Source organism: Lepidochelys kempii, chromosome 1 (genome assembly GCF_965140265.1).
Source record: "Lepidochelys kempii isolate rLepKem1 chromosome 1, rLepKem1.hap2, whole genome shotgun sequence".
NCBI classification, from domain to species: domain Eukaryota; kingdom Metazoa; phylum Chordata; order Testudines; family Cheloniidae; genus Lepidochelys; species Lepidochelys kempii.
The window spans coordinates 351,438,155-351,463,428 of NC_133256.1; the positions used below are offsets into that span (position 1 = coordinate 351,438,155).

Genomic DNA, 25,274 nt, shown 5'->3' on the forward strand with positions numbered 1-25,274 from the left:
CCCAACAAATAAGCCCTTTCCCTCAAGTCTGTAACAGAAAAGCGTCCACTGCTTGGCCCACCAGTACCTGCTGCCCCAGTCCTAGTGTGCAGGGCCAGCTGAGCTAACTCAGCCACAACCCTATCGTAGGACTACCCCAGTCTCTGTGGGTCAAACTGCATCCAGCTTCTCCAGCTAACACCTTTACTGCCAACGTTCAGGAATATAACCTCATCTCGGCACATCCTTAGGGCTTCCACCCTCACTCATGAGAGGGCCAAGAAACTTGCACCTTTTTCTCTCTGCTTCACCCCAATCAAATGTCACCATTTAAAAATGTCACCAACTTCCAAGTAACTCACACTGGTCTTGCAGCACAGTCCAACTCTGACATGAAGTGGAATAGGTCCGTAGCTTGCTGAAACGAGACCCATGCGGAGCCGTTGATAAGCCCCACACAAGTGGGCTTGGATGTCCTTTCTTTCACAGATTTCATGTCTCTAACTTTGAATTCATTTATTTACATTAAATGAAAATAGGCCCATTTGCAGCTCTGACAGTCTATCTAGAACTGTACACGAGACTGTGAAATCAGCAGACTCCCTCAGTTAGTCCATAAAATAATATACTGGCAGCAGCAAAGGTGTAACAAAACGTATCCTCTCCTTCTCCTGGCTGCGGAGTCCTCTCCAGACACCCCCCACCACACACACACCCCATTCTTCCCACACAAGACAAGCTCAGGAAAAAAGATAAGCATTGCAGTGTGCCCACAAAGTTAACAAAGTCAGGCAATTATGGACCAAGGCAAGAACAAATTCCCAAGGCACAGGGACACCCTGGCAGCAGTCCCCCTCTCATACCCATCATCCTCCACTCTCTACACTGGCTTCCCATAGAATATCAAGTCAAGTTCAAGGTCCAGTGTCCATACTTATTAAATAAGCCTATCAAAATACCACCCTGCATGCACAACCCCCGCCCCCCCTCCTCCGAAGAGAACACAAGAAGGTGTTAGTCGTGCTGCTTACTCTACGACTGGAAGGTGCTCGCACTCTGGCAATGAGTGCGGTATTAGGACCTATGGAGAACCAAACAAAAGCTCCAGCTTAGGCACCACTGATGACTTCAGCTGCAGCACTCTGGCTCAGAGAGAGAGGTGGTCTCTTAGACAGGTAAGTCCCAGGCCATTTCAACCTTTATCCATCAAAACCATCACCTTAAAAATCAACCTGAAAACCAACCAGCAGCTGTTCTGACCTTTGGTGACTATGAAGAGGGCTCAGCATTTTCTTGGCAGGCTCCTGTCTACACATCCATGAAGGCTGCAAGGAGGAGGAGTCCCCACATTGCTCTGATAAGAATATTCAGACTGTATACAACTCAAACTTACCTCCCTCTGGTAGCCTGGCTTTTCTAATAATTCAAACACAGACGTAAGCCTAAACTTTCAGGATTTCACCACAGGACCTTCTCGGTTTCAGCCCTCCATTTCTCTCTACAGAGAGAAAGAGAGAGAGACAGAGACAGAGACAGAGAGAGACCCCCCCAACTCCTTTTATACCCTGATTGGAATTATCAAGATATATCTGCCACTAGGACCAGCAACATTTATCCTGTACCTTCATACAGGGCTCCAGTACCGAAAATTGGCATGAGTTGACAGAATCTGCTACAAGGGCTTGAGAAATTTAAACTCACCTCCCAGACTGAGTTATTGATACTACATGGTTTTGTGGAAGTTAATGAGATCTCCCTTTGAGGCCCATTTTACTTGTAAGGTCAAGTTCCTTACAAGGAAGGCCATTTTCCTGGGACAGTGACAGGCAGAGTAAGTGAGCTATGTGTCCAGGGGACTGAGAGTATACTAAATACTTTACACAGTTTCCCTGTATCCACCTGCCTATCCTAGGTTCATAAGGTCAAGATTGAAAGATCCTTGCGCTTTTAGCTGGAGCAGACCAGAGCCCTTGTAAGTCCACCCAGCCCGGACCCAGGCACGACCAGGGCAGCGCAGCCCGGCCCGGACCCAGACACGGCAGGAGAGGTGCAGCCTGGCCCGGACCCAAGTGTGGCCAGGGCAGCCTGGCCCAGCCCCAGGTCCAGCATGGATGCAGGCGCGACCCGGACCCAGGCACAGCCAGGGCAGCCCAGCCTGGACCCAGGCACGGCCGACCACCCGCACCCAGGCACAGCTGGGGCATCCCCACCTGGCTCGAATCCAGCACCGGCCTGGACCTGCTGGGGCCAGGAGAGGGGCAGCTATCCTGCATCCCCAGCCTGAGCCCTCACACCCCTGCACCCCAAACCTCTGCCCCAGCCATGAGCTCCCTCCCACACTCCAAACCCCTCGGCCCCACCCCCACCACATGAATTTTGTTATGTGCACCGATATGAAGGTGATGTGTCACACGTCACCTCCATATTGGTGCACATAACAAAATTCATTCTGCACATGGGTGGGAAAAATTAGAGGGAACACTGGTGGCAGCTCAGGTTTGCTGCCCAAGTACGTACCCCAGGGGTCAGGTGAAACTGTATTCAGATGCCTAGCCCATACCACCACCCAACCTGCTATTTTTAGTGCGCTAGCTTGAGCAGAACTAGTGCCTCTGTCTCCCCATGCTGGGAAGCACCATCCCAGCTGCTGTGTAGACATACAATGTAAGGCATTTCCTTCACTGCTCAAATTGCAGAGAGTCCAGAGGGGAGTAACAAAAATTATAACAAGTTTAGAAAACCTATGAGGAAAGGTAAAAAATCTGGGTAAGTTTAGTCTTGACAAAGACGACTGCAGGGGGACCTGATAACAGTCTTCCAATATGTTAAGAGCAGTTATAAAGAGGATTTTGATCATTTGTTCTTCATGTCCACTGAAGGAAGGACAAGAAGTAAAAGGTTTAATCGGCAGCAAGGGAGGCTTAAGTTAGATATTAGGAGAAACTTTCTAACTCTCAGAGTAGTTACGGTCTGGAACAGACTCCCAAGGAGGGTTGTGGAATCCCTGTCACTGGAGGTTTTTAAGAACAGGTTGGACAAACACTTGTCATGGATGGTCTAGGTTTACTTAGTCATGCATCAGCACGGGGCTGGTCCCTCTCAAGGTCCCTTCCAGCCCTACATTTCTATGACTCTATGGTAACACCACACACTAAATTATTGGTTTCTGCTAAGATTACGTCCTATGGAAATATTGCCCACATTTCTAACCACTGACTTTTTCAATCTCAAGGGGAGGTGACCTAGCAGGACACAAGACCACAGAGGAAGGCCTCCCATCACTTGATACCACATCCTCTATTTTTGAGCCCTTTCTTTACTTTTCTAACAGCACCTATGAAGAGGGCAGGCAGCCTCCTAGAGTCCCAAACTGACCCCAAAGGATCCTGCCAATTCAGAACTTGTTATTCTATGGAAAACTATGAGTATTTTAACCAATGTACATTATGAGTTTCACCTGCCATTGCAGTTTAAACCCCAGTGCAACAGACAGTCTCATAGTCCTCAACACAGCTTCCCCTCTCACCCTCCCCAAGAGGTTCAGGGTGCCTCACAATAGCACAGTAAAAACATTAAACAGAACGCAACAAAATCATTAGAATAGAAGAAAAACCCACTCCCTCTAAACTTTTAAACATCCCACACACTGTGGGAGGAAGGAGGCTATAAAAGCAGGTAGGGGTTGGAAAGAAGGAAGGAAGAGAGGGGAGGGAGGGGCTATCCCGTTCTTTTCAGGTGTTTATAATTCCTTCAGTATTAGAGCTGAGATGGACATTGGGGGAGTGGGTTCCTCACAGTAAGACCCATCACAGAACAGGCCCAATCACTTAAAGCACCACAGCAGGATCCCTCAATATGGAGGTGATTGAGTACAAGAACAAAGAGTACAGGGCCTGCAGCAACAGGATGAATTTAAAGCCAATCCACCATTTTGTAGGCACCCAACACATAAAAAGCAGGGCAGGCAAACAGGACAATGACTGGTCACGCAGTGTCATCAGCAAAGCTCATCAAGTCACTGCCCACCTCCTCCTCCAGGTCTGTAATGTATCCATTGGTGTAGGAGAGACCATTGTGTCTCCCACTATTAACTTCTCTCTATTTACTACACCTTTGGGTCCTGCTGCTCATCAGGCCTTCGTGCCTTAGAATCATAGAATATCAGGGTTGGAAGGGACCTCAGGGGGTCATCTAGTCCAACCCCCTGCTCAAAGCAGGACCAATCCCCAACTAAATCATCCCAGCCAGAGCTCTGTCAAACCTGACCTTAAAAACTTCTAGGGAAGGAGATTCCACCACCTCCCTAGGTAACACATTCCAGTGTTTCACCACCCTCCTAGTGAAAAAGTTTTTCCTAATATCCAACCTAAATCTCCCCCATTGCAACTTGAGACCATTACTCCTTGTTCTGTCATCTGCTACCACTGAGAACAGTCTAGAGCCATCCTCTTTGGAACCCACTTTCAGGGAGTTGAAAGTAGCTATCAAATCCCCCCTCATTCTTCTCTTCTGAAGAATAAACATCCCCAGTTCCCTCAGCCTCTCCTCATAAGTCATGTGTTCCAGTCCCCTAATCATTTTTGTTGCCCTCCGCTGGACTCTTTCCAATTTTTCCACATCCTTCTTGTAGTGTGGGGCCCAAAACTGGACACAGTACTCCAGATGAGGCGAATGTCAAATAGAGGGGAACGATTACGTCCCTCGATCTGCTGGCAATGCCCCTACTTATACATCTCAAAACGCCATTGGCCTTCTTGGCAACAAGGGCACACTGTTGACTCATATCCAACTTCTCGTCCACTGTAACCACTAGGTCCTTTTCTGCAGAACTGCTGCCGAGCCATTCGGTCCCTAGTCTGTAGCGGTGCATGGGATTCTTCTGTCCTAAGTGCAGGACTCTGCACTTGTCCTTGTTGAACCTCATCAGATTTCTTTTGGCCCAATCCTCCGATTTGTCTAGGTCCCTCTGTATCCTATCCCTGCCCTCCAGCGTATCTATCTCTCCTCCCAGTTTAGTGTCATCTGCAAACTTCCTGAGGGTGCAATCCACATCATCCTCCAGATCATTTATGAAGATATTGAACAAAACCAGCCCTAGGACTGACCCTTGGGGCACTCCACTTGATACCGGCTGCCAACTAGACATGGAGCCATTGATCACTACCCGTTGAGCCCGACAATCTAGACAGCTTTCTATCTACCTTATAGTCCATTCATCCAGCCCATACTTCTTTAACTTGCTGGCAAGAATACTGTGAGAGACTGTGTCAAAAGCTTTGCTAAAGTCAAGAAACAACACGTCCACTGCTTTCCCTTCATCCACAGAGCCAGTTATCTCATCATAGAAGGCAATTAAATTAGTCAGGCATGACTTGCCCTTGGTGAATCCATACTGACTGTTCCTGATCACTTTCCTCTCCTCTAAGTGCTTCAGAATTGATTCCTTGAGGACCTGCTCCATGATTTTTCCAGGGACTGAGGTGAGGCTGACTGGCCTGTAGTTCCCCAGATCCTCCTTCTTCCCTTTTTTAAAGATGGGCACTACATTAGCCTTTTTCCAGCCATCCGGGACCTCCCCCGATCGTCATGAGTTTTCAAAGATAATGGCCAATGGCTCTGCAATCACAGCCGCCAACTCCTTTAGCACTCTCGGATGCAACGCATTCGGCCCCATGGACTTGTGCTCGTCCAGCTTTTCTAAATAGTCCCGAACCACTTCTTTCTCCACAGAGGGCTGGTCACCTTCTCCCCATGCTGTGCTGTCCAGTGCAGTAGTCTGGGAGCTGACCTTGTTCATGAAGACAGAGGCAAAAAAAGCATTGAGTACATTAGCTTTACACCGGAACATAGGAAAGGCCAGACTGGATCAGATGCAAGGTCCATAGAATCCAGCATCCTGCCTCAAGAGGTGGCCAGCACCAGTTGCTTCAGATCATTTTGAAAATGCTTCCATTAATTATAACACTTCACGTATTCTTGTTACCCATGTAAATGTCCAATCCTTTTTTGAATCTTACTAAGCTCCTGGCTTCAGCAATTTCCTCTTGTAATGAGTTCTACAGTCTAATCACATACTGTGTGAAAATGTGTTTCCTTTTATCAGTTAGGAATTCGCCACCTTTTTATTTCGTTGTATATCGCCCTGTTCTCGTGCGATGAGACAGTGTCATATGCTGACTTGCCCATAAGGCTTCGGCCTGTGACGGAACAGCTGCCACCACCTCAGCTCATCTGACGGGCTGCAGCTCAGGTGGCTCCACTCAGTGATCAGACCCAGCAGAGGGATGAGCAGGGGATTTCCACGAAGAGCTGGATGGAGCTGGAGGGGAGAGGCCCAGAGGGGAGGAGCTGGGAACTGCCCTCTCTTTGGGCAGCAGCCTGAAAGGAGGAGCAGAAAAGAAGAAGAGCAGACAGGCTACTCCCAGGGTGAGCTGGAGCTGATGAGTGGCAGCTCGCCTGAACGCTAGCATGAGGGGAAGAGTGTGCGAGTCCCTGGACAAGGAGGTTGTTTGAGGCACAGGAGGTCTTTCTGAAGTTCTTCACAGTCCTCCATGGTCTTGACGAACCTAAATAACTTTGTCCTTTGCAGCATTTGCTACGTAACTGGTCACCTCATTTCCAAATTTTTAATAAACACAATAAACAATGGGCAGAGTATGACACCCTAAAGCCCCTGCTGTTACCCTTTTGCCATGGTGAAAACTGACCATTTATTCCTATCGTTGCATGCAGTGTAGTTGACGTAATATCTTTTATTGGACCAACTTCTGTTAGTGAGAGAGACAAGCTTTCGAGCCCCATAGAGCTCTTCCTCAGGGTCCCTAACCCAAAACTCTGTAAGCTGGAAAGCTTGTCTCTCACCAACAGAAGTTGGTCCAGTAAAAGTTATTACCTCACCCACCTTGTCTCTCATTTATTCCTACTCTTTCCTTTCTGTCTCCTAGCCAGTTTTTGACACATCAAAGAATACCTCATAGTTATTTATATTCCTGAAGCCTTTTGAAAAGCCAAGTCAATCTTCTCTACTATGTTATTAATTTAAAAAACGAAACCGAAGTTTGTTGAAGAGACACAACTTCTCCTCGGAGATGAAGAACTGGTCTGACCCTGTCAGATTACACACATCCATGGGGCAGCCCATGCAGAGGAATTGTTTGAAGGAGTTCCCCAGGTGAAGGAGGAAAGATTACATGATCCTTGAGGTGAGTTTGTCTGTCCGTTTGTTTGTTGTTTGCTAGCCATGTGCTTGCTTGATCGAAGATTAGAGTGAGGTGTGTTTTGGGGGGCTGTGTGCTGAGGAGCACAGGGAGACAGAGAGGTACATAGATGAGACTTTCTGGGACACAGCAGTGCGGTCCTACTCCCAGTCTGACAGCCTTTGTGCTGCTGAGAAGAATGAAAGTCTTGGGAAAGGAGAACACCAAGCTGGAGCAGAGGGAAACAATCCCATTGCTGGGACGCTTCTTCCAGCTGATGTCATGGTATCCTCTTGCCCTGAGGATACCTGTCGTAGGGAGGGAATCCCAGGTACTAGGAAGAGCCAGGTAATAGTAATGGGGGATTTGATTCTTAGAAATATTGATGGTTGGATTTGTGATGATCAGGAGAACCGAAGGGTGAATTGCCTACTGGGTGCAAAGGTTGCAGATCTCACAAGACATCTAGACAGACTTATGTGCAGAGCTGGGGAGCAGCTGGTGATCGTGGTACATGTGGGTACCAGTGTCATAGGGAAAGGTAGGAGCGAGGGCCTGGAGGCCAAATGTAGGCTGCTAGGTAAGAGATAAAAGTCCAGGACCTCCGTGGTAGCATTGTCTGAAATGCTTCTAGTTCCACAGGACCAGGAAGACAAGCACAGCTGCAGGTTCTTGTAGCATTCATACAAGGTTCATGCACTTGGCAACATTCAGGGCACACCCGGAGAGTTGTGTAGGAGCAGTGCACACACGGCTCCTCTCAAGGGCATGAACCTTGGAATCTCGCCCAGATGACATGAACCGTGGGAAGCCTCGGACTGGGCTCAAGGCCCGAGAGCAAGGAATGCGGTAGATAGAAATTGGTAAATAAGAATGTTAAACAAAACCAGTGTATTCCTTTTATCTGTTGGAGAATGTAATGCGCAGGGGGAGAGAAAGAATAAAGGAGAGGGTGGAAAGTTGACAGGACCAGCCCGTTGGCAGACCAGCCTGCTTGCTTGCTTAAAGCTTTGTGCTGTCTTGTATTTGGACCGCAACAGGGTCTCAATGCGTGGATCAGAAAATGATGTACGGAGGAAGGGTTTAGGTTTGTTAGGAATTTGGGAACCTTCGGGGAAAGGAGAAGCCTACACAGAAAGGATGGGCTCCCCCTAAACCAAAATGGAACCAGACTGCTGGCTTGTAAAAGCAAAATGGATGTAGAGCAGTTTTTAAACTAAAGGCTGTGGAAAAGTCGACAGGTGCAGAAGAGCACACGGGTTGGGCAGAGACATTCCTTAGAGATTAATTTATTAAAGGGGGAACTCTACATCCTAGTAAAGAGGATAGGAAAAAAGTTGGTAAACTACGGGCAGGAGTAGTCAAACATAAAAAAGAGTCCCATTTAAATATAACACATGAAGGCAAGCAACTGAATACTGACAAAATGTACATGTGCTTATATACAAATTCTCGAAGTCTAAATGCTACGAATATGGGTGAACTAGAATTCCTGGCATTAAATGAGGATATTGCTATAATAGGCACCACAGAAATTTGATGGAACAATGATAATCAATGGGACAGGGTAATATCAGGGTACAAATAAATAAGAAGGACAGAACAGGTCGTGCTGGTGGGGGAGTGGCACTATATGTGAAAGAAAGCGTAGAATCAAATGAAGTAAAAATCTTAAAGGAACCAAACTGAACCATAGAATCTCTATGGATAGTAATTCCATGCTCTAATAATAAGAATATAGAAGTAGGGATATGTTACCGACCACCTGACCAGAATGGTGATAGTGACCGTGAAATGCTCTGGAAGATTAGAGAGACTATAAAAATAAAAAACTCAGTAATAATGGGGGATTTCTATTATCTCCATATTGACTGGGCACATGTCACCTCAGGACAGGATGCAGAGATAAAGTTTCTTGACACCTTAAATGGCTGTTTCTTGGAGCAGCTGGTCCTGGAACCCACAAGGGGAGGGGCAATTCTTGATTTAGTCCTAAGTACAGCACAGGATCTGGTCCAAGAGTGAACATAGCTGAACCGCTCAGTAATATTGACCATAATGTAATTAAATTTAACATCCTTGTAGGTGGGAATATGTCAAAAAAACCCTCCACAGTAGCATTTAACTTCAAAAAAGGGGAACTACACAAAAATGAGGAAGCTAGTTAAATAAAAATTAAAAGGAACAGTCAAAAGGGTGAAATGTCGACAAGCTGCATGGAAACGATTTAAAAACTCCGTAATAGAGGCCCAAATAAAAAAAAGAGAAGGACGACCAAAAAAAATGCCACCACGGTGAAACAGCAGAGTAAAAGGAGTCATTAGTGGCAAAAAGACACCCTTTAAAAATTGGAAATCTAATCCTACAGAGGAAAATAAAAAGGAGCATAAACTCTGGCTAGTAAAGGGTAAAAGTATAAGGCAGGCCAAGAAAGAATCTGAAGAACAACTGGCTAAGGACACAAAAACCAAAAGCAGAATATATTTTAAGTACATGAGAAGCCTGCCAAAGAAGTCAATGGGACCACTGGACGATCAAGGTGCTAACAGAGCACTCAAAGAAGACCAGGCCACTGCAGAGAAGCTAAATGAATTATTTGCATCAATCTTCAGTGCAGAGGAGCTACAATTCCATGACTCACCTGCATGAGGCCACACCAGGGGAATTGCTCAACCTTGCCAGGGGACTCAGAAATGCCCCCCAGACATGCCTGGATTTGTGTTCTCCAAGCACATGGGACTGGGGGTATAAAACAGAACACAGGGGCCCCATGCTTGGCTTTCTCCTGCCCCTCCCCCATCCCCCATGCTGCAAGCAACCAAGACACTCAGAAGAAGACTCCAACAGATGAGGCTGGCCCAAGTTCAAGGGACAAATCTGTATATTAACAACTGCAATGCCAAGTGGGATGGGAAAAACTGCTTAATCTAGATGTTGCCCAACCTAATAGGGTTGAGAGTTTAGACTACATGCTTATATTTTATTTTGGCAATCAACTCTGACTTTTTGCCTATCACATATAAATTTGTTTAACTGTTTATCTTTATCAGTGAGTTTGTATGAAGTGTGTGGCAAAGGCTGGTGTATATCCATTTTCCATTGATGAAGTGGGGAACCAATTAACAAATCTGCACTGCTCATCTTGAGCAGCACGGGATGGTATATTCCTGAGGTACAGTGCTGGGAGCTGGGGGGATTTGGCGGGTGCCTTTCTCTGTGTGATTCATGAGTGGCTCTGGGAGCATTCATGCAATCTAGCTGGGTATGGAGCTCCACATGCTGTTGGCTGAGTGATCACAGCACCTGGAGGGGTTTGCTGCTGGTCACTAACAAGGCATTGTGAGAGACAGCCCAGGATGGAGAGAGTTAAGAGGGCACAGCGGTCCCACAGTCCCAGGCTGCACCCCAGAAATCCTGCCAAAACCAGGACCAACAGGTATTCATCCAAAAGTCCTAAAGGAACTCAAATATGAAATTGCAGAACTGCTAATTGTGGTATATAACCTAGCATTTAAATCAGTCTTTGTATCAGATGGCTGAAGGGTAGCTAAGGTAAGCCAATTTTTAAAAAAGACTTCAGAGGTGATCCTGGCAATTACAGGCCAGTAAGCCTAACTTCAGTACCAGGCAAATTAGTTAAACCTATAGTAAGGAACAGAATTATCAGACACGCTGTTGAACATGATTTATTGGACAAGAGTCAACACATCTTTTGTAAAGGGAAATCATGCCTACCAATCTATTAGATTTCTTTGAGGGTAGCAACAAGTGTTTGGACAAGGGTGATCCAGTCAATATAGTGTACTGGGACTTCTGGAAAGCCTTTGACAAAAGCTATTCAGCAAAGTAAGCTGTCATGGGATAAGAGGGAAGGTCCTCTCATGGATCAGTAACTGGTTAAAAGAGAAGAAACAAGGAGTAGGAATCAATGGTCAGTTTTCACAGTGAAGAGAGATAAATAGCAGGGTCCCCCAAGTATCTGTACATGGACATGTGCTGTTCAATATATTCACAAATAATATGGAAAAGGGGATGAACAGTGAGACAGCAAAATTTGTAGGCGATAAAAAATTACTCAAGATAATTATGTCCAAATCACACTGCGAAGAGCTCCAAAGGGATCTCACTAAACCGAGTGACTGGGCAACAAAATGGCAGATAAAATTCAATGTTGATAAGTGCAAAGTAATGCATGTTGGAAAAAATAATTATAACTATACAGACAAAATAATGGGATCTAAATTAGCTGTTACCACTCAAGAAAGACATTAGAGTCATTGTGGATAGTTCTCTGAAAACTTCCGTTCAGTTTGCAGCGGCAGTCAAAAAAAGGAATGTTAGGAACCATTAGGAAAGAGATAGATAATTGAAGGGTTAAAATCCATTGCTGATGTATTAACCTGGTATATGGTATATACGAATACATTTATTAAAGTACTAATTAAATGTTAAATGTTAATTTGGTAACTTGAGACCATGGGCAGAGACATTATGTAACCTTTGACCATTGGCTACTGTGCTATCATGTCTTGCTGCTAGACCTATCCGAGGAAGTGGGACTGCCTACCCCGTCACTTTCCCCCGCCCATGGAAAATCCATATATTCCATTATAATCAATTGATTGACAGTGTCTCTGAGCCTACTAAGCAAGGTGACACTCCGTCAGCACTATACGTAATAAACTCCTGTGCTTGACCTCTACATGGTGTGGATTTATGTCCTTCAATAATAGAACAGAAAATATTATAATGGCACTAAATAAATCCATCCTATGCTCACATATTGAATACTGAGTGCAGTTCTCGTTGCCCCATCTTAAGAGCTATATTAGAATTGGAAAAGGTACAGACAGAGAAAAGCAACAAATACGATTAGGAGTACAGAACAGCTTCCATACAAGGATGGATTGAAAAGACTGGGACTGTTCAGCTTCTGAATGAGACAACTAAGAGGGGAGATGACAGAGGTCTATAAAATCATGACTGGTGGGGAGAAAGCAAATAGGAAAGTGTTATTTACCCCTTCACATAACACAAGAACTAGGGTCACCCAATGAAATCAATAAGCAGCAGGTTTAAAACTTACAAAAAGAAGAACTTCATCACACAACGCACTGTCAAGCTGTGGAACTCATTGCCAGGGGATGTTGTGAAGGCCAAAAGTATAACTGGGTTCAAAAACGAACAAGATAAGTTCATGGAGGGCAGGTACATAAACGGCTATTAGCCAATATGGTCCAGGATTCAACCCCATGCTTGAGGTGTCCTTAAGCCTCCAACTACCAGAAGCTGGGACTTTATGATGGGATGGGTCCCTTGAAATTGCCCTGTTCTGTTCATTCCCTCTGAAGCACCTGGCCTCTATCGGAGATAGGATACTGGTCTAGAGGGACCATCAGTGTGGCCCAGTATGGCTGTTCTTATGTCCTTAATTACAGCCTTAGTCATTTTCCCTGGTGCCCAGGTGATGCTCATGTGTTTGTTGTTCCCAGGATCCACACCACCACCTTTACAAAGAGAAGTACCAGCCAATGAGGAGTTGGTGTCAGACCTGAGGATCATTCCCTGAAAGACCAGTGTGTGACTGGGAAATAATAGGAGAGAATGTGTGTTATATTGTTCCCATGCATTCAGTTCAATAAATCTAAATGAAACAGCATTCTGGCAGCTTTCCCATGTGACCCTAGCAGTGGTTGTCTGCCTGGATATTGCCCAACCTCACCCAGCTCTCCACTGTTCCATCAGCAAGATGGCAGTATCTAACAGTACCAAACACTGGCATGGTGGAGGGGGTGAAAGATGGCGCTGGGTTCTACAGGACAATGGAACTGCACCTACTTCTAGGCAGGAGTGAGTGAGTACTGCCAGGAAGTCAGTTCGGCTATAGTGGATGTTCGATTGTCTGCAATATGCCACCTCGATGTCTTCGTCCTCAAAATACGCTCCATTCTCATAGCAACAACAAAGTCAACTATGGCATCTGATGTACTCACAGGTTTCCTGAGGCACGGAAATAGATTGGGGGTGGGAGGAGAGAAAAGGAAACGAACCCCTGCTGCATGAACTCTGGGCACATGCCCCTTTGGTAGCCAGGACAGCTCCTAATCTCCGAGGTGCTTGGTTAGGAAGTTGCAGAGCCTCAGAGATCAGGTTACTGCACTGTATCTTCACACTCCGCAGATCAGCCCGTTCCCACTCAAACAGTGTCCCTGCTCCCCGCAACCATGGAGAGACAAAGCAGGGTTCCTGACTAGCTCCAAGAGCTGGGACTTCCCAGGAACACCAACATGTCAGGTCAGCTACATCCAGCACCACCTGTCACAGCAAACTCCACTGAAGGAGGCAGGCCTGGTCCAATATCAGCTTCGCTGAGGCTGAGATCGCACCAACCCACGCACACAAACCCAGCAGCCCCTTCCAGTTCTCTCACAACTCCAGCACAGGAGCTCACAAACTCAGCAAGGAACCACAGTGGGCTGCCGGGTGAGCACCAAGCGACCTATCTCCCTCATCCCCACGCCCTCTCTTACCTGGCCTTGCCTCGGCTGCTTCTCCTGAGTGTGTGCATGTCGGCCTCCTTCTCTTCCTGCACGCGCTGCAGAGATGGGGAGCGGCTGTGAGTGCTCCGGGAGCTGCCCGTGCTCGCCAGGCTACTGTCCCCCACCCCCGCCCCAACAGCAGCTTCCTGCATCTGTGCCAGCAGCTGTGGGGGCAGGCTGCGGAGCGAGGGCACTGGTGAGTAGGACGGGTGGCTCTCGGCTTTCAAATTGTTGTCGCTGGCAGAACGCTGCAGCATGCGGGGGGAGGAGAGGCCGCCTGCGCCAGTGATCCGTCTCCTCTTTGTGTAGCTGGGAGTTTCTCTAAAAGGCACTGCAAGAAACCAAGCAAAGAGAGTCCCATCAGTTACCAACCGCGCAAGAAGCTAAACGCAGCTTTGCAGTGCTCAACATCTCTGAAAATATTCATTTCTACCAATAATGATGTTGATTGCCAAGAGAAAATGCGTAGTCTGGTCTTATTTCCAGTGCTGGCCTCTTGCTCCTAGGGTTACCAGGTGCTGAGAGCCAGTGCTGAGAAGCAGCACAGTGAGTTTCCGGAGACACAAGTCACCCATCATGCCATGTTTCTGTTAATTGGGGTTCAGGATAATGGAACGAAGGTGAATCTCACCCAGTCCTGTTTGGCTAGAAAGACGGTGAAGGTGCAAGGCCTGCTGCAACCCCCCAGGCAGGGAAGGAGAGGGGAACATAGAGGGAACGTGGGAATTGCCAAACTGGGTCAGACTCATGGTTCGTCCATCGAGTCCAGAATCCTGGCTCTGACACCACTCCAGGCATCCGCCTATTAGCCTTTCACCAGGAGGAAAACTGACCACTCATAGGGAGGTGTGTAGAATGGACTCTCCCTCCAATTCCTTCACAACTCTCGCCGCACCGACTCTTAAGTGCCCTGTCATGACCCCAGGCTCCCTGTGCCCCAGGCTCGGGGCAGCTGCTGCCACCCGCAAGGTTTACATTTGGAAATTACACCTCCTCTCATCCCTCACTTTGCTCCCTCATTCCGAAGTCCTGTCCTCAAGCGTGGGGAGCTGACTGATAAAAACAATGGATGCTCTTCCCAGGCCACTGCACAAACACCCCAGGAAACTCCAGACTTGGTGAATGAACCCATGAATGAGCAAATTTAGAGTCCCTCCGGACAGGTCCGAAACAGCCCTCCTCCAGCTGGCAAGCCTTAGCACTCTGACCAAATGGCTATCGCCCGACTGCTAGAATTCCCACTAACATCCCACAGCAGCTCCCAGAAACCCAAAGGGCCTTGGGAGTCCTCAATGGCTGGATCGCTGCCTCAGGTCCAAAGCACAGGTCTGACATCCCAACAACTCCCTACATAACACACCACTAACTGAGCATGTCACCCAACAGTCTCCACAGCCTGAGTCCACCATTCCCGCCTCTGTCCCCACTCCCTCACCACTGCGCTGCCCGAACCCTCCAGCATCCCCACCTCCTCCTGTGTGCCTTTATGACACCCAGGAAGCTACTGAAAGAGCCACCTTCTACCTCCGTAAAGAAAATGTTACGGATACTGTGGAGACTGGACAGAGGGACGTGGAGGTAGCAGAAGCATCAGAGGCCTTGTCTACACTAGGGGCTTGTTTACACAGGTGGTTTAATATAGAATCATAGAATATCAGGGTTGGAAGGGACCCCAGAAGGTCATCTAGTCCAACCCCCTGCTCAAAGCAGGGCCAATTCCCAGTTAAATCATCAAATATGCAGCTTTTTACTTAGTCCAGTTTGAAACCGCTTGTTTACACGCAACGCAATCCATCACAGTGCACTGACTGCGTTTATCACAAGCTCTGGAGTTCTCTTTTAAACTGCAAAGCCAGTCAGTCTGGGCTATGACTCCTGTGCATGAAACGGTGCTGCAATCTCCTTTGACGGTCTTAGAACAGCTGACCCCCTCTGCTTTGTGGGCGATGGTTTCTGACCTGTTTCCCTGTGGGCCCTCCTCTGCTCTCGAGTCAAGCTGATCAGATGTCCCATCACCCCATTTATAAGCTGGGGTACTGCCAGATTTTGTCCATTCACTACTGGATTCCAGTTTAGCACAAGAGCTTCAAAAGTATTCCAGCAGCCCTACAAAATGCCTGGAGTTGCTGCATGGACCTGTGCTGAGACCCCAGATCTCATTGCAATCTGGGGAGAAGCCCTGGTGCAGGAAGAGCTTGTGGCCAGGCACTGGAAGACATTTTTGTGGACATTGCTAGGCCATGCCCAGGATGCAGAACAGTGCTAGATAAGGAGACAGCTAGCTCAGAAGCACCTACATTAAAATGAGGAATGACAATAATGAGGGATGACGAGCGGACATGTAACCAGTCCATTTTTTGAGGCGCTGGACAACATTTTGCAAACTCCATGACCATTGAACCCTGGCAGCTTGTGGCGCCTGCTGGCTGCCTTCCCCCAAGGATGGTCAGCAAGAGTCATGGGGGGATGAGCTTGAGAAGGCCAGTGGAAAGATCTCCCCTTTAAGCCAGGATCCCTTCGGGACTTGGGACCTTAGAATCCTAGAAGATTAGGGTTGGGAGAGACCTCAGGAGACCTCCTTTGTGCAGGAGACATGGAAGGCAAGCCTGATTCCCTCCCTGCAGCAACCAACCCCAATTCCCAGACTAGGGCTGAGGCAGCTTATCCTATGGAGAGACCATCAACATATAAATTTTCCTGTAACTTTGTTACTAATTTACTATTTAAGCTTTAATTTATTATTAGTAAGCTACACTGCCGTGCTATCTTCTGTTCTGGGTGACCCCAGCCGCACCCCATTGTAGACGGATGCGAGCTAGAAGCTTCTCCATGTCAAGATCCCTTCCCCTCCCTTCCTCCCTCGGCCCATGCTGTCCATTCAGACCCTGCACAAGCACCTTTCCAAAACAGTGACTGCTCCATTGGGCAAAAACAAAGAGTGCAAAGGCACCGAGTACTAACTGTATCCAGGCTCATGCTGTTGATGGCACGTAACAGGTGGGGCAGGAAAGCCTGGCAGGCCAAGCAAACTGCTTTGAGCTCTCTGACATTTATGTGGAGGGAGCGATTGACCCGCGACCAGCGGCCTTGTATGCTATCCTCGCCCAGGTGGGCTCCCCAGCCCAGGTCCAAAGCATTGGAGAGCAGGGTCAGTGACGGGGAAGAAGCCACAAAGGGAACTCCCTCCAACACTGATACAGAGTCTTCGAGATACAGACAGACCTGGACATCTCGACACCTCAGATAAGCAGCCACTAGCGCCTTGCATTTTATGAACACTCATGGGGCCAATGAGAGTCCAAAGGGGAGCGCCATGAATTGGAAGTGACACAGACCCACCACAAAACGGAAGAACTGTCTATGCCCTTGGAAGATGGAGATATGAAAATATTCGTCCTTCAAGTTCAAGGCAGTGTACCAGTCTCCAGGATCCAGGGAGGGAATTGTTAGTATAGAGGTTTGTTTGTTAGCCTAGGATAGAATTTTGGGTTTGACTTTTTGATACTCTTATACCAATATGTGTAAACAAAGGACAAAGGCACTGTGATGTTGCTTCTGCCTAGTCAGATGGATTTGGGTAAACAGAGAGGTGGCAAAGTTTGTAGAAGATACTAAACTGCTCAAGATAGTTAAGACCAAAGCAGACTGTGAAGAACTTCAAAAAGATCTCAAAAAACTAAGTGATTGAGAAACAAAATGGCAAATGAAATTTAATGTGGATAAATGTAAAGTAATGCACATTGGGAAAAATAACCCCTACTATACATATAATATGATGGGGGCTAATTTAGCTACAACTAATCAGGAGAAAGATCTTGGAGTCATCGTGGATAGTTCTCTGAAGACGTCCACGCAGTGTGCAGCGGCAGTCAAAAAAGCAAACGGGATGTTAGGAATCATTAAAAAAGGGATAGAGAATAAGATGGAGAATATCTTATTCCCCTTATACAAATCCATGGTACGCCCACATCTTGAATACTGCGCACAGATGTGGTCCCCTCATCTCAAAAAAGATATACTAGCATTTGAAAAGGTTCAGAAAAGAGCAACTAAAATGATTTGGGGTTTGGAACGGGTCCCATATGAGGGGAAATTAAAGAGGCTAGAACTTTTCAGCTTAGAAAAGAGGAGACCAAGGGGGGGATATGATTAAAAGGAAGGAGGAGGATCCAGGGAACTACAGGCCAGTCAGTCTCACCTCAGTCCCTGGAAAAATCATGAAGCAGGTCCTCAAGGAATCAATTCTGAAGCACTTAGAGTGAGAGGAAAGTGATCAGGAACAGTCAGCATGGATTCACCAAGGGCAAGTCATGCCTGACTAATCTAATTGCCTTCTATGACGAGATAACTGGCTCTGTGGGTGAGGGGAAAGCAGTGGACGTGTTGTTCCTTGACTTTAGCAAAGCTTTTCACACGGTCTCCCACAGTATTCTTGCCAGCAAGTTAAAGAAGTATGGGCTGGATGAATGGACTATAAGGTGGATAGAAAGCTGGCTAGATTGTCGGGCTCAAAGGGTAGTGATCAATGGCTCCATGTCTAGTTGGCAGCCGGTATCAAGCGGAGTGCCCAAAAGGTCAGTCCTGGGGCAACTTTTGTTCAATATCTTCATTAATGACCTGGAGGATGGCGTGGACTGCACCCTCAGCAAGTTTGCAGATGACACTAAACTGGGAGGAGAGGTAGATACGCTGGAGGGTAGGGATAGGATACAGAGGGACCGAGACAAATTAGAGGATTGGGCCAAAAGAAATCTGATGAGGTTCAACAAAGACAAGTGCAGAGTCCTGCACTTAGGACAGAAGAATCCCATGCATCGCTGCAGACTAGGGACTGAATGGCTCGGCAGCAGTTCCACAGAAAAGGACCTAGGGGTTACAGTAGACGAGAAGCTGGATATGAGTCAACAGTGTGCCCTTGTTGCCAAGAAGGCCATTAGCATTTTGGGCTGTATAAGAAGGGGCATTGCCAGCAGATCAAGGTACATGATCGTTCCCCTCTATTCGAAATTGGTGAGGCCTCATCTCCAGTTTTGGGCCCCACACTACAAGAAGGATGTGGAAAAATTGGAAAGCGTCCAGCGGAGGGCAACAAAAATGATTAGGGGGCTGGAGCACATGACTTATGAGGAGAGGCTGAGGGAAGTGGGATTGTTTAGTCTGCGGAAGAGAAGAATGAGGGGGGATTTGGTAGCTGCTTTCAACTCCCTGAAAGGGGGTTCCAAAGAATCATAGAATCATAGAATATCAGGGTTGGAAGGGACCCCAGAAGGTCATCTAGTCCAACCCCCTGCTCAAAGCAGGACCAATTCCCAGTTAAATCATCCCAGCCAGGGCTTTGTCAAGCCTGACCTTAAAAACCTCTAAGGAAGGAGATTCTACCACCTCCCTAGGTAACGCATTCCAGTGTTTCACCACCCTCTTAGTGAAAAAGTTTTTCCTAATATCCAATCTAACCCTCCCCCACTGCAACTTGAGAGGATGGATCTAGACTGTTCTCAGTGGTAGCAGATGACAGAATGAGGAGTAATGGTCTCAAGTTGCAGTGGGGGAGGTTTAGGTTGGATATTAGGAAAAACTTTTTCACTAGGAGGGTGGTGAAGCACTGGAATGTGTTACCTAGGGAGGTGGTGGAATCTCCTTCCTTTGAGGTTTTTAAGGTCAGGCTTGACAAAGCCCTGGCTGGGATGATTTAGTTGGGGTTGGTCCTGCTTTGAGCAGGGGGTTGGACTAGATGACCTCCTGAGGTCCCTTCCAACCCTGATATTCTATGATTCTATGATAGAGGTCTATAAAATCATGAGTGGTGTGGAGAAAGTGAATAAGGGAAAGTTATTTACTTGTTCCCATAATATAAGAACTAGAGGCCACCAAATGAAATTAATGGGCAGCAGGTTTAAAACAAATCATAGAATGAAAAAGTTTTTCCTAATATCCAACCTAAACCTCCCCCACTGCAACTTGAGACCATTACTCCTTGTCCTGTCCTCTTCCACCACTGAGAATAGTCTAGAACCATCCTCTCTGGAACCACCTCTCAGGTAGTTGAAAGCAGCTATCAAATCCCCCCTCATTCTTCTCTTCCGCAGACTAAACAATCCCAGTTCCCTCAGCCTCTCCTCATAAGTCATGTGTTCCAGACCCCTAATCATTTTTGTTGCCCTTCGCTGGACTCTCTCCAATTTATCCACATCCTTCTTGTAGTGTGGGGCCCAAAACTGGACACAGTACTCCAGATGAGGCCTCACCAATGTCGAATAGAGGGGGACGATCACGTTCCTCGATCTGCTCGCTATGCCCCTACTTAAACATCCCTAAATGCCATTGGCCTTCTTGGCAACAAGGGCATATAATAATAAAAAAAAAATAAAAGGAAGTTCTTCTTCACTCAGCGCACATTCAACGTGTGGAACTCCTTGCCTGAGGAGATTGTGAAGGCTAGGACTATAACAGGGTTTAAAAGAGAACTGGATAAATTCATGGAGGTTAAGTCCATTAATGGCTATTAGCCAGGATGGGGAAGGAATGGTGTCCCTAGCCTCTGTTTGTCAGAGGGTGGAGATGGATGGCAGGAGAGAGATCACTAGATTATTACCTGTTAGGTTCACTCCCTCTGGGGCACCTGGCACTGGTCACTGTCGGCAGACAGGATACTGGGCTGGATGGACCTTTGGTCTGACCCAGTACGGCCATTCTTATGTTCTTATTTGTTAGTACAATGGGAATAGATAAGAGCAGTTGAAGTGTTACACAGAGCACACAAAGATTGCCTCAACCCCTATCTCAAGGCAAAATCAAGCAACCAGTCAGGAGGGGCAAAGGGCTTGGTGGAAAGGTATAAAACACTAAAAGACCAAAGAAATGCCCCTCCCTGACTGAGCACAACCTCACTCCTTACCCCTCCCATGGGGTACAAAAGGGATGGGATGAAGACCCTAGACCCAAAATGGAACATGACCCTAAGTTGTAAGGAGTGGGACTTTGAGCATGCATTTCAAGTATAATTATGCCTCCAGAGGGGCAGGGGGGGACACGGGGAAACAAGGCTCTGCAGGGTCAGAGTTATGGAACACATTTGCTGGAAACTAACTCCAACAAACATCACATTGTCTACACTTCGGACTTCTGGTCTTCTGCTTTCTGTCTGTGTGACAAGAACCAGGGGAGAGGGTGAAGGGAAAGCCCTCTAACAAGAATGATGGAGGCTTGTGAGACCATGCGAAACTAACTTTTTGAGATATTTGTTGAGGCATCGCAGACCCAGGATGGGTCTTAGGCTCCCTTTCACTTTTGGAATTAGGAAATAATGGGAGTAGAACCCTTTCCCCCTCATTTCTCGAAGGACCTCCTCCACCTCTCCCAGCTGTAGGAGGCTTTCCACTTCCTGAGCGAGGAGTTGTTTGTGAGAAGGGTCCCTGAAGAGGGATGGGGAAGGGGGGTGGGACAGAGGGGTGGTAGAGAATTGCAGGATACAGCCCAGAGATACAATGCCAAGCACCCAGCAATCCGACGTCATTCGTGACCAGGCTGAATGGTAGTGGTGTAGGTGGTTGAGGAAAGAGTAAGGTGAATCCAGGAAACTGACTAGGGCATCACTCCTGAGTGCGCCCTCAAATTGAGTGCTTCTGGCCCCCGTGGTGTTTCACCAGGCCAGACTGAGTAGTGAACGGGAGGTAGAGGGACAGCGATGACTAAAACCTGTGTCTCTGTCCCTTCTCCGAGCGGAGCCCTGCTGAGGAGGGCAAGGCCTATGAGGTGGGGGCAGCCTCCACTGCTTCCTGGCCGTTTGCGGCGTATGCAGGCCCAGTGAGTGGCAGGTGGCTTTAGTGTCCTTGAGCCCATGCAGTCTCGCATCTGTCTGCTCAGAGAAGAGTCTGCTCCCATCAAATGGGAGGTCTTAGATGGAGGATGGCATCTCCTGGGACAGGCTCATGGTTTGAAGTCAGGAACCGTGCCTTATAACCACAGCCGAGGCGACCACCCTGGCTGCTAAATTGGCCGCATCCCTGGCCATCTGGAGGGAGCTCCTGGCCACTGCTGTACCCTCCTCTACGAAGGCAGTGAACTCTTGGGCCAAGTCTTGGGGCAGAGCATCTTTGAATTTCTGGAGGGAGTCCCACAGATTAAAGTTATACCTCCCCAATAAAGCCTGGTGGTTCGCCACTTAAACAGAAAGATGGCCAATGAATAGACTTTCCTCCCAAAAAGGTCCAGCCTCTTGGCATCTTTATTTTTGGAGGTGGAACTTGCTTGCCCTAGTCTGTCTCTCTCATTGGCAGCAGCTATGACGAGCAACCCTCGGGACAGATGGGTATAAAGTTATTCAGACCCCTTAGCAGGGGCAAAATACTTCTTCTGGGCCCAAGTGGAGGTGGGTGGGATAGAGGAGGGGGGTTTGCCAGAGGGCTTTGGCTATTTTTAGACCCCTGTTGTGCATGGGCAGCGCAACTCGTGAGGGGGCTGCCACCGAAAGCACGTGGAAAAAAGGGTCAGAAAACTGCCATTTCCTCCACCTCCAGGCCCAAATTCTCAGCTGTCGTTCTGAGTAAGGCTTGGTGTTCCTTCAAGCCCTCAGGCGGGTTGGCGTGAGAGGGCCCTGCCACTGCCTCGTTCCCTTGTGGAGGAAGGTTCTTTTGGAGCGGGCATCCGCTCCTTCACCCCAGTGTCAGATTCAGCTCCACACCCCGAGCACGGTGCCATCAGCCTGGGGGCTGCTTCTCTGAGGCAGCAAGGGAGCAGTGGTGCCAGAAGGGCATTGGCTTAACCGGCATGCCCCACCCGTTCCAATATGGCCACCATACAGGCCACTGGCCCTGCTGCCAGGTCATCACTGTGGGAGCAGAGGAGTCCTCGGGTGCCCACAAGGGCCGCTGCTGTTGTGGTGAGGGGCTGAAGTCCCATTCCAACCCAGATGAATCCCCTTCTGGTGACCAGAGTGGGGCCGTCCGAGCTTGTATCTGACAGCTGACCGTAACCATGGTGGAGTGATGCCTTGAATAGGAGGACTGTCTTTTCAGGGATCAGTGCCAGAAGCAGGGTGATCAGTGCTGCACCGGTGACCGGTTCCATAGTTGAGGGGAACAATGCACCGACAGAGATCTACGCTGAGGGGTTGGCTGGCAAGAGGACGATCAGTGCCAGATATACAGTGACCGACGTCTCCCCATAGGCAATCCGCACTGAGTTGATCGTGACCACGAGTGCGATGCCAGCAACGTAGGTCATCTAACGGGAGACCTAGGCTGTGGAGACAGGGAACGCTGCCTCCGCTCCAGGGATCAATGGTGTTCGACTGCCCGCTGGGGAGGTCTCATGGCTAGCTTACCCCCCTTGGGGAGCCTTAGCTGGGTCCAATGCCATGCATGGTACCGGCAGCTGCTATAGGGGTTGCTAATGGGCATGGGCCTATTGCAGGCAGAACAAGGCTTAAACCTGAGGACCGGGACATGCTCCGTCCCGGGGTTAAGTCCCCCACTAACTAACACTACTTAACACCAACTTACTGACTAACTACTGTAAACAAACTATGTACAAAGCTAACAACTATGAGAGTTAGAGAGAAAACCGTTATCCACTTGGGAGGCAAAGGGAAAGTGCTCCAACCAGCTGTCCCGGGCGGTATGAAGGAACTGAAAGGGTGTAGGGCTGGCAGTGCCTGATATACCGATGCAGGAGTGCGGCTCTCCAGAGGGCGCCACAGCCGACCCTACGGATACCACTAAGGCAAAAATCTCTGACAACTGTGCACGTGGGCGCACGCACACCTAGAATGGAATCGACATGAGCAAGCACTTGGAGAATACCCCCCACCCACCCAACCTAGTTCACCATCTCAAAAGGGCAATGGGCGGCATGCACAGCTGCAACCTGTACCACCACCACCCTATGGCAGATTTTAACAGCGAAAACGTGCTTTGGTGTGAAACGTAAACGTTTGGTGAGACAGAGATTACAGGAAAGACAGTTTGGCTAGCAGTCTCACTTGACATATGAGGTAGAAATGGACACTGCCCCCCAGTAAAAGTGCAATGAGCACAGCTCCCTGCCGAGGGATACATGCCCTGTGTGCATTCTTACAGTACAATGGCTTTGCTCTGGTGGTAGCAACGCTCTTACTGGCTTTTCACAGGCTTACCTAGAGAAAAGCTGGTAACAGCGAATGCTTCAGGCAATCAGCGCAGACCCTAGCTATTGTGCTCTGCACTTTTTCCATGTCTGCAGGTGTGATACAAACAAAATCTAAGACGGAAAAAATGTCTAACTTTTGTTCAGAAATTATGAGGGATTATTTCCTGGTATAGCCTGAGTGATGCCATTTTACTGCACTCCTTAGGGGTGGGTGGGGGGCATCCTGGTGGATAATGTCACAGCGTCTCTCCCTGGTCTGCCCTTATGAATAAGACCACTGTCTGCCCCGTCACCTGCCTCAGTGTAACGTTATCCAGGTCAGGTCAAATTAAAAGGGATGTAAAGGGGATTACTATCCAGCTCTCTCACAGGTTCACCTGGCTAATGCCCCCAACACCATGTAAGCACCTCCAAGGCTCAACACAACTGCAAAGCCAGATGGGGAACTCAATTCCCAACACCATCCACAGACTGGGGAATACAAATCCCAACCCATCCCTCCCCACCCCCTGGCCTCCACGGCACCATGGCCAAGCCAAACAGCATATACCGCACAGGTAAAAAACCCACACACCATTCACCATCTCAGAGGCTCACCCACAACTGGGAAAAAATCTCAGGGTGGTAAAGCTGGAAATGCATGTAAAAAATGCCATCACGGCCTCCCTAGAATATGAACAATACCTGCTTGCCATTTTTGTTAAATATACCCACATTTGTGGCACCTGCACTGGCCAGACCCTCAAGCACAGGACCCTTATCAATGGGGGAATGGCGGACAAATCTGAGGGGGAGAAAATGGGAAACTCTCAGAGACATCATGACACAGTCCCAAAGGAAAACAAAAAACGTGACACGGTGGTGGAAATATCTGAGGGCAGACTGGGGATCTGGCAAGGCACTTTCAAGGGAAATCATGGCAGTGGCAAAGGATGCATAGCAGTTGCCAAGGAAAGAATTACCATGCCCAAAAGAAAGGGAGACGCAGATCCTGGAGGCAATACAAACCCAAGATGCCCTATTGTAGCACGTCACTATCGGGGCAGCAGGCAATGCAGTACTGTAAGCCAACACCCAGCCATGTTATGCAGCCCCTGGACAATACAGGTTACTGGGCACAAAAGCTACTCCACCCTGCTGTACCCCTGCAGCACTGCTCCCACAAGCCAGTCCCCTCCCAGAGCCCAGCTGAGAGCAGTAGCACCTGGACCCCAGCTCTTTTGAGACCTCGATTGCTCCTGGTACCTTTGAGCATCGACACTTCACATCAGAAGCCCCACAAACCAAAAGAAGCAGAGCCAAGATGTATACCGCCTGTGACTTTATGCCTCCCCACCTCTTCCGTTGTTCCCTGCACTGCACTGTTGCGCTTTGCTGTTTTGTTTCACAGCTGGTTTAATTAAAAGGGATTTTTTTGTAGCTAGATAATAGATTA

The 25,274-nt window shown here is 48.1% G+C and overlaps 1 protein-coding gene across 10 annotated transcripts in view; it reads right to left on the reverse strand.

Moving 5' to 3' along the window:
* SHANK3 (SH3 and multiple ankyrin repeat domains 3) overlaps positions 1–25,274 on the reverse strand; it is a 772,487-nt gene that overhangs the window by 386,910 nt on the left and 360,303 nt on the right. For all 10 annotated transcript variants that reach the window (XM_073329053.1, XM_073329054.1, XM_073329055.1 and 7 more), the window contains one exon: positions 13,706–14,045. In XM_073329053.1, the coding sequence (XP_073185154.1) occupies positions 13,706–14,045 (340 nt within the window). The remainder of the gene's footprint in view (positions 1–13,705; positions 14,046–25,274) is intronic.